We start from the raw sequence: 8,259 nt of genomic DNA, 5'->3' as shown, positions 1-8,259 counted from the left end.
CCCTGTCCCTTCCCCCTCCTCCTGCCCCCCCCCTCGCCCTGCCCCTCCCCCTGTCCCTTGCCCCTCCTCCTGCCCCCCCCCTCGCCCTGCCCCTCCCCCTGTCCCTTGCCCCTCCTCCTGCCCCCCCCCTCGCCCTGCCCCTCCCCCTGTCCCTTGCCCCTCCTCCTGCCCCCCCCCCTCGCCCTGCCCCTCCCCCTGTCCCTTCCCCCTCCTCCTGCCCCCCCCTCGCCCTGCCCCTCCCCCTGTCCCTTCCCCCTCCTCCTGCCCCTCCCCCTGTCCCTACCCCCTCGCCCTGCCCCTCCCCCTGTCCCTTGCTCCTCCTCCTGCCCCCCCCTCGCCCTACCCCTTACCCCCCTCCCCCCCCCAACACCGCTTTTAAAATCCATAGACCGGATAAGCGCATACCCGCCCAGGCTCGCGAGCAACGCCGTCGCCCCCAATTGGCTCAGGGGTCGAGGGGGCGGTCACGTGCTGCCGGCGGGGGGGGGGGGCGTGGCGCTGACTCCTATGCCGATGCGCTATAGGGAAATGAAAGCGCGAGTTGACCGGGCGTAGTAGGAGGAAGAGGTGAAAAAAGGAGGAGGATTGGAATCAAGAAGAAGAAGAATAAGAGGAGGAGGAAGAAGAGGAGGAGGAGGGTGGAGAGTGGACGGTCTCCTTGTCATGGTGACGAGGAGACAATGGGGAATCTGTTTGGCAAGAAGCGCAGGGCGCCGTCGCGAGTCACCGAGCAAGACCGGGCGGTGCTGGTGAGTGGTGGTGGTGGTCGTGGTTGTTGGTGGTGGTGGTGTTGATGATGATGAGGGTGTGGTGGTGGTAATGATGGTGAGTGGTGGTGGTTGTTGTTGTTGGTGGTGGTAACGGTGGTGTTGGTGGTGATGGTGAGTGGTGGTGGTGGTTGTTGTTGGTGGTGGTGGTGTTGATGATGAGGGTGTGGTGGTGGTAATGGTGGTGATGATGGTGAGTGGTGGTGGTGGTCGTGGTTGTTGTTGGTGGTGGTGTTGATGATGATGAGGGTGTGGTGGTGGTAATGATGGTGAGTGGTGGTGGTTGTTGTTGGTGGTGGTGGTAACGGTGGTGGTGGTGGTAATGGTGGTGATGATGGTGAGTGGTGGTGGTGGTTGTTGTTGGTGGTGGTGTTGATGATGAGGGTGTGGTGGTGGTGGTAATGGTAGTGGTGGTAATGACATGGTGAGTGGTTGTTGGTGGTGGTGATGGTGGTGTTGATGATGATGACGCTGTGGTGGTGGTGGTAATGGTGGTGATGATGGTGTTTGTAGTGGTGGTAATGACATGGTGGTAATGACATGGTGAGTGGTTGTTGGTGGTGATATGGTGGGTGGTTGTTGGTGGTGATGGTGTTGGTGTTGTTGATGATGACGCTGTGGTAGTGGTGGTAATGGTAGCGGTGGTAATGACATGGTGGGTGGTTGTTGGTGGTGGTGGTGTTGTTGATGATGACGCTGTCGTAGTGGTGGTAATGGTGGTGGTGATGATGATGGTGTTTGTAGTGATTGTGAGTGGTTGTGTGGTTATGATGGTGTTTGTGGTGATGCCACGATTGTAGTGGTGGTTATGATGGTGGTGGTGGTAATGGCATGATGGATGATCGTGGCTATGATGGTGGTAGTGGTGATTAATTTGTGTTGGTAGTGGTGGTTATGATTGGTGTTTGTGGTGGTGGTGTTGACATGATGGGTGGTCGTGGTAGTGGTAATGATGGTGTAGGTAGTGGTGGTGGTGACTGTGGTAGTGGTGGTTATGATGATGATGGTGGTGGTGGTGTTGACATGATGGGTGGTCGAGGTAGTGGTGATGATGGTGGTTGTAGGTAGTAGTGGTGGTTATGATGATGATGGTGTTGACATGATGGGTGGTCGTGGTAGTGGTGATGATGGTGGTTGTAGGTAGTGGTGGTGGTGACTTTGTGGTAGTGGTGGTTATGATGATGATGGTGTTGACATGATGGGTGGTCGTGGTACTGGTGATGATGGTGGTTGTAGGTAGTGGTGGTGGTGACTGTGGTAGTGGTGGTTATGATGACGGTGTTGGTGGTGGTGATGACAAGATGGGTGGTCGTGGTGCTGACAATGATGGTGTTTGTAGGTAGTGTTGTTGGTGACTTTGTGGTAGTGGTGGTTATGACGGTGGTGGTGGTGTTGACATGATGGGTGGCGAGGGTTCTGTGCCGCGTTGTGGACAGCCTGCGGCTTGCGTGGTAAACCCCCCTTACAAAAAAGTGGCCTTAAAATGTACAAACATAGGCAACATCTCGGGCAGGTGGCTCATGGACTCTGAAGAAGGGCCATAGCCCGAAACATCGCCTGTCCTTTCTGTATGTACGTCCAGCATCGTTCACCGCACGTAGCCGACCGTGCTCATCGTGCCAACCGATCATCACGGTCGCGCTACGCACGGCGCGAAAGAAGTTCAACACAGAGTTGCATCCAGAGCGGGCTGAGGGAGACTTCTGACACGTGGTGTACCCCTGCTGCCGCCCCCCCCCCCTACCCCCATTCCCGCGTGCGAGTGCAGCAGTTGAAGCAGCAGCGCGACAAGCTGCGCCAGTACCAGAAGCGGATTGCCCTGCAGCTGGAGAAGGAGCGCGAGCTGGCGCGCAAGCTGCTCCGGGACGGCAAGAAAGAGTGAGCGGAGGCGGCGGTGGGGGGGGCGGTGCGGTGTGTGAGGTGGTTGTGCAGTGGTGGAGGAGTGGTGCGGGTGCGCGGTGATGGAGCGCTGTGGTGCGGTGCGTGAGGTGACGTGGTGGCGTGCTGTCGGGTGGACTTGCGGTGGAGTGGAGTGGTGATGGAGCGCTGTGGTGCAGTTTGTGAGGTGGCGTGGTGGTGTGCTGTCGGGTGGAATGGCGGTGGAGTGGCGTGGTGATGGAGCGCTGTGGTGCTGTGTGTGTGCTGGCGTGGTGGTGTGCTGTCGGTTGGACTGGCGGTGGAGTGGCGTGGTGTGGTGATGGAGCGCTGTGGTGCGGTGTGTGTGGTGGCGTGGTGGTGTGCTGTCAGGTGGACTGGCGGTGGAGTGGCGTGGTGTGGTGATGGAGCGCTGTGGTGCTGTGTGTGAGGTGGCGTGGTGGTGGACTGGCGTGGTGATGGAGCGCTGTGGTGAGGTGGTGTGGTGGCGTGCTGTCGGGTGGACTGGCGGTGGAGTGGAGTGGTGATGGAGCGCTGTGGTGTGGTGGTGTGGTGGCGTGCTGTCGGGTGGACTGGCGTGGTGTGGCGATGGAGTGTCTTGGTGTGTAAGCGTGGAGCGGTGTTTAGATGTGGGGTGGTGTGTAGACATGGAGTGGCGTGGTCTGGTGATGGAGTGCTGTGTTGTGTGGGCATGGAGTGGTGTGTAGACGTAGCGTGGTTGTGTAGCCGAGGAGTGGTGTGCTGTGGAGTGTAGAGGCCGACCGAAACTGAATTTCTGGTTTCGGCCGAAACCGAAAGTAAAAAATTGACTTTCGGCCGAAACCGAAAGGTAACTTTTTGGCTTCGGCCGAAACAAAACTATGCCGAAAGAGGCCATTTGCCAACTTTCGGCGCCGAAAACGAAACCTAATTTCGGTCGGCCTCTAATTGTCAGACTTCGAATCTCGGTATGAACACGCGTGTAGACTGAAGCAAACGCAACACATCAAGCCAAGGCGGGCAGGCGGCTGGGAACAGACAACAGAGGCACTTTGTTGTCGTCCCGCCAAAGAGGCTCCACCCACGGATGGAGATGCAGGCTGCCGTCTGTTGACCGGTCGTATATACATTAGCAGACCGTGGTTGCGGCTGTAACCTCGCTCCCAAGCTGCTGCTGCTGCTGCTGCTGATGTGTGTGTGTGTTTGCAGCCTATCGCATAGGATTGCCTAGCGCCGACTGACCGGCCGATAGGCAGAGTGATAGACGTAACATTGGCGTTATATTCTAAAAATAGATCTTCGGTTGATGAATGACGACCGAAACCAGACCGAAAGTTAAAAATGGACTTTCGGCCGGAACCGAAAGTAAAAAAATCAAAAGTATGCCGAAAGAGGCCATTTGCCAACTTTAATGCGCTGAAACCGAATTTCGGTATGCCTCTAGTGGAGTGGCATGGTGTGGAGTGGCTTGTAGGAAAGGAGTGTAGTGGTGGTGTGACACGGGGTGTGTAGGCACGCTGTAGACGTGGTGTAATCTAGTCTGGCGCGGTGCTGGGAGATTCTTATAGAACCGGATTGAATTCACTGCCCGACGAAGCTCCCAGTACGTGGCGAGAACCCTGTGAAACACCGTGGCGAACGACACGCGACAACACGTCGGAAGGACGACGTGAAAATGTGCACAGCGCAACCTTAGAATGCGCGTCAAATTGTGGGGGTGGCGAGACCACAATCGCTCCTCTTGCATCGGTGCGTACTACGTCACGGTCTGCCCTTACCCTGTGCCTCGCTCCTCAACAGCAAAGCGATGCTTCTGCTCAAGAAGAAAAGATATCAGGAGCAACTCTTGGAGAAAACCGACACACAGATCGGAAATCTGGAGCACATGGTAAGGGTTTGGCAGAGCCCGCCGCCGGCATCGCACACGAACTGTGACCCTTAGTACAGCAATCCCCCCACTATAAGTTGCCACATTGTGTGTTCTAATAGGGTTTTTCTCCTTTTTTCTGGCAACAAAATTGATACCTTTTGCAAGGAATCATGCTTACATTAACCAAAGGAGGTCCCGTGATGTAGCGGCTCACCCCGAGCTCTCATTATTCTGATAGTGCATTGTCTTTGAACTGTGCGCCTTTTGGCGTCATCTGGTCGAACACCATATGAGACTAGGCTCTAAAGAAAGCTGTCTCTGGTGTGGACCAATCAGTTTCAAGGACAATGCATAAATTATCAGAGTATTGTTTTTTGTTTGCATTTCACTGCAAGTATTGTGGTTAATGTAAACATTATTTCTTGCAAAAGGTATCAGCTTTGTTGCCAGAAAAAAAGAGGAAAAACCCTATTAGTATATTTTGATACTGGCAAAGGAGGTCCCATGACACTGTGTGTTGTTTCAGGTATATATACATTGCTGATTAATTGAAGAGCACGTTTCCTTACGTGTGTCATTTTTCGCGTATGCGTTCTGCTGCTGTTCGTCCTTCTCCTCGCCTTCCCACACCGGAGCTTTTCCCTGCTGCTGCTCATCTTGAGCCGTGCCCTCTGTCTTGAGAACTTCCGTTTCTCGGCAATCCCTTATTCCCTTTCCCGTTGCTTTTCTCTCTTGCCATCCCCATCGCATCCTTGACTCTGCCCCGCTCGTCCCTCACCACAGGTCCAGGACATCGAGTTTGCCCAAATCGAGGCCAAGGTCATCGAGGGACTCAAGGTCGGGAACGAGTGCCTGAAGAAGATGCACGAGGTGAGCCGTGGCGTGAGAGGGGTAGCGCCCTCTTCTTATTCACTCCTCCTCTTCACTGCCCCTCTTCACTCCTCCGCCCAGTGGCGAGGGCCCCTCGGTTCAAGGGTGGCCGTCTTCACTTAGAGAAAAAAAACGTCCCTCGCGATTTGTGCCTGTGCAGCACTGCCGGCACAGCAGCACCACCACCGAATATCGTGTTTAATCCCGTAGTTATCGACTGAGTTGTTGACTCGTGTGTTGAGGCTTGAAAGACCGAAAGAGCCCAAAGCTCAAATCGTGGAGAAGTATCACCACAGCGACGATAACGAGTGTGACGACAAACGGTGGCAGTGACGACAATAACGATGATGAGTGTGCGGTCCCTCCCATACGCCTGCGTCACAACCCCCACAGATGATGTCGATCGAGGAAGTGGAGAGGATAATGGATGAGACGCAAGACTCCATCGACTATCAGCGGGTGAGCGAACAAACTGCGGCGTTTCGCATTCCCGTCGGAACTTTTGCAAAACCGATGGCGCATCCGCGACACCGCGACACCGTCCCGTGTCGTAAAAAAATCGGCAACGTGGCCTCGAGTCCCGCACTCCCGTGCTCGATGACGATGTTATTTTCTCGCTGGCTCGCGCGCGAGAGTTCCTGTCGGGGTCGGCTGACCGCGGCGACCGCCGTGTCCCGCTGCGATGTTCTTCCCAGCAAATCGACGACTTGCTGGCCGGCGGTCTCTCCGACGAGGACGAAGAGGCGGTGCTCGCCGAGCTGGACGAGATCACGAAGGTGCCACGTGCCGCCGCAATCGCCCCCCCCCCCCCCCTCGCTGGCTGGCTCGCTCACTCGCTCGCTCGCTCACTCACTCGCTCACTCGCTCACTCGCTCGCTCACTCAGCCGTTCGTGTACCGACTCTCGCACACACCCAAGTCACTTGCCTCCTCAATCACTCACACGCGCTGTCCCGCTCGCTCACCTTGCTCGCACACGCGATCGCTTGCTCACTCGTTGGCATGCTCGCTCGTTCGCCGGCTACCTCGCTCACTCACTTTGGCCATCACTCAACTGCTACCTCATTTACACACTCATATCCTCACCGACACTCGCTCACCCTCTTGCTCACTCGTCGTTGTCGCATTCCCACTCGGGTCACCGCTCGCTCACTCGACCCACCACACGCACACATGTGTGGTCAATCAACATCTCACGCAGCTATAAGAATAGGTTTTACTCTTTCTGGCATTAAACAGGTGTTGAAATGTTACAAACACCAAACAGAAACCTTTTGCAAGGAATCGTGTCTGCATGACCACACGTACTTGCGGCGAGCACGCACCGACGTTAATCCTCGCCTGCTAATTAACTCGCCCACCAGCGACACGCCAGTACGACCCGCTCGCCCGCTCTCACCCTCGCTCCTCTCGCCCTGTTGACGATGCGGTCGGCAGGACGCGGAACAGCAGCTGCCAGACGTGCCGGATGAGGAGCTACCTTCAGACGAGGAGAGGGAAGGTGCGTGGCAGACGCTGCGCCAGCGCACACGGGCGTGCAGCTACTCGCGCGAGCGCCTACCCTCGTGTCACGTTGTAGAATGCACGCATTCCTATGCACGTGCCACAGACGTACTTACACATGCGCGCGCGCACGCAACGGCCGCCGTTTGCCATCCATGTGGCGTTTTACGTCACCAATGCGGCGCTTGCACCAGGCCAAGTGCGCCTTGAGGCCGCTACGAGAAGTGTCAGTGCTGGGCCACGTGCCAACCACGCTCCGCCACGGGGTGTACACTTGACGGACATGCATGACGATAATGATGATTGTGGAGGATTGCAACGTGCCGTTTTTGCGTGCGCATTTGCGAGTGCGCCTGTGCGTGCTGTCGCCTATATATTTCGGCCGGGCCTGTGTGCTGGCCACTCAGCCCCCCGCCCCCCCTCGCCCCCCACAACAGTCTACACGGCGCTAGCGTTGTCTCTGTGCGTGCTCTCTCGATTCTCTGTCGTCCCCAACAGCGAGACGGGGGGAGCGAGCGAAAGCCAAGGGCAAGGCGGCGGCGGCGGCGGCGAGCGACTCATCGAGGCGAGAGGAGGCAATGGTGGCATCGTGACCCAACGCTCGTTAAGGGGTTGGAGGGGCTATGGGGGGGGGCTAAGTGGGGGGGGGTGGGGGCTGTGTGTGGGACAGAGTGAGAGTGGGGGGCTAGGGGGGGTGGGGGGCCTGTGTGTGGGACAGAATGAGAGTGTTTTATAGGCAGCGATAAGGGCCATTGTGCCAGCCACGATGTGGTACGCGAGTGAACTGCTGTGCGCGTGTTTATTATTTCGTTGTCAGAGCGCCACCGGGGGTTTAATTTCCCACCCGATGCTTTCCAGAGCGCTGCAAGGCTGGCTTGGAGTCTGGATTATTTTGCGTAAGGCACTACCACCAGACTACACGTTACGCCTATCTGTAATACTCCTTCATTGCCCTATAATCCTATGAACAGCTTTTTATAAACCTGATCACAGCCCACGTTTGTATAGGACTATAGGGGACACTAATATAAGATTATTATTGTACCCTCTATCACGATAATCGGACCGATATTGGGCGCCAAAATTATTCTCGGAACGGCGTTCTGGATTGTTCCGGCAGAACGTAATCTCCGTGTGTACATGCACATGCCTTTTTTCGTCAATCCACTGCTGGATGAGGGCCCCCGCTCCCCACGCCGTGTGGGTCGTGGGGTTTACGCGACCATACTTCACCACGCCGGTCAGTGCGGGCTGTGGTGAAGGTGCGTGGCATCGGCGTGGGAGCAGAGCAGTACGGTTCTGCACTGCCCTCTGCTGCCCACAGCGTGGCGCGTCGTGGCGATCACCCGCCACCCACGCGCTGCCCAGGCTCAAACCTTGCTTGGCTTCGAAGAGC

At 56.5% G+C, this 8,259-nt stretch overlaps 1 protein-coding gene across 1 annotated transcript; it reads left to right on the top strand.

The window, feature by feature from the left end:
- Positions 1–529: 529 nt before the first annotated feature.
- On the top strand, positions 530–7,493 carry LOC133346541 (charged multivesicular body protein 6-like). Its single transcript, XM_061558192.1, has 8 exons — positions 530–749; positions 2,536–2,645; positions 4,422–4,509; positions 5,275–5,361; positions 5,755–5,820; positions 6,057–6,137; positions 6,798–6,861; positions 7,362–7,493. The coding sequence occupies exons 1-8, from the start codon at positions 681–683 to the stop codon at positions 7,454–7,456; spliced, it is 660 nt and encodes a 219-aa protein (XP_061414176.1). The 5' UTR covers positions 530–680; the 3' UTR covers positions 7,457–7,493.
- The last annotated feature ends 766 nt before the right edge of the window (positions 7,494–8,259 follow it).

This window comes from Lethenteron reissneri, chromosome 3 (assembly GCF_015708825.2).
Source record: "Lethenteron reissneri isolate LAM-NWPU_2019-01 chromosome 3, ASM1570882v1, whole genome shotgun sequence".
Taxonomy (NCBI): domain Eukaryota; kingdom Metazoa; phylum Chordata; class Hyperoartia; order Petromyzontiformes; family Petromyzontidae; genus Lethenteron; species Lethenteron reissneri.
The sequence above is the reverse complement of the archived record's forward strand: the minus strand, read 5'-3'. Positions and strand labels throughout refer to the sequence as shown.

Excerpts from the sequence above, each read along its gene's own strand:
- LOC133346541 (XM_061558192.1), top strand. The coding sequence starts at position 681 with ATGGGGAATCTGTTTGGCAAGAAGCGCAGGGCGCCGTCGCGAGTCACC. Across the intron at positions 5,821-6,056 it reads ACTCCATCGACTATCAGCGG|CAAATCGACGACTTGCTGGC; the intron begins GTGAGCGAACAA and ends TGTTCTTCCCAG. Across the intron at positions 6,862-7,361 it reads TTCAGACGAGGAGAGGGAAG|CGAGACGGGGGGAGCGAGCG; the intron begins GTGCGTGGCAGA and ends CGTCCCCAACAG.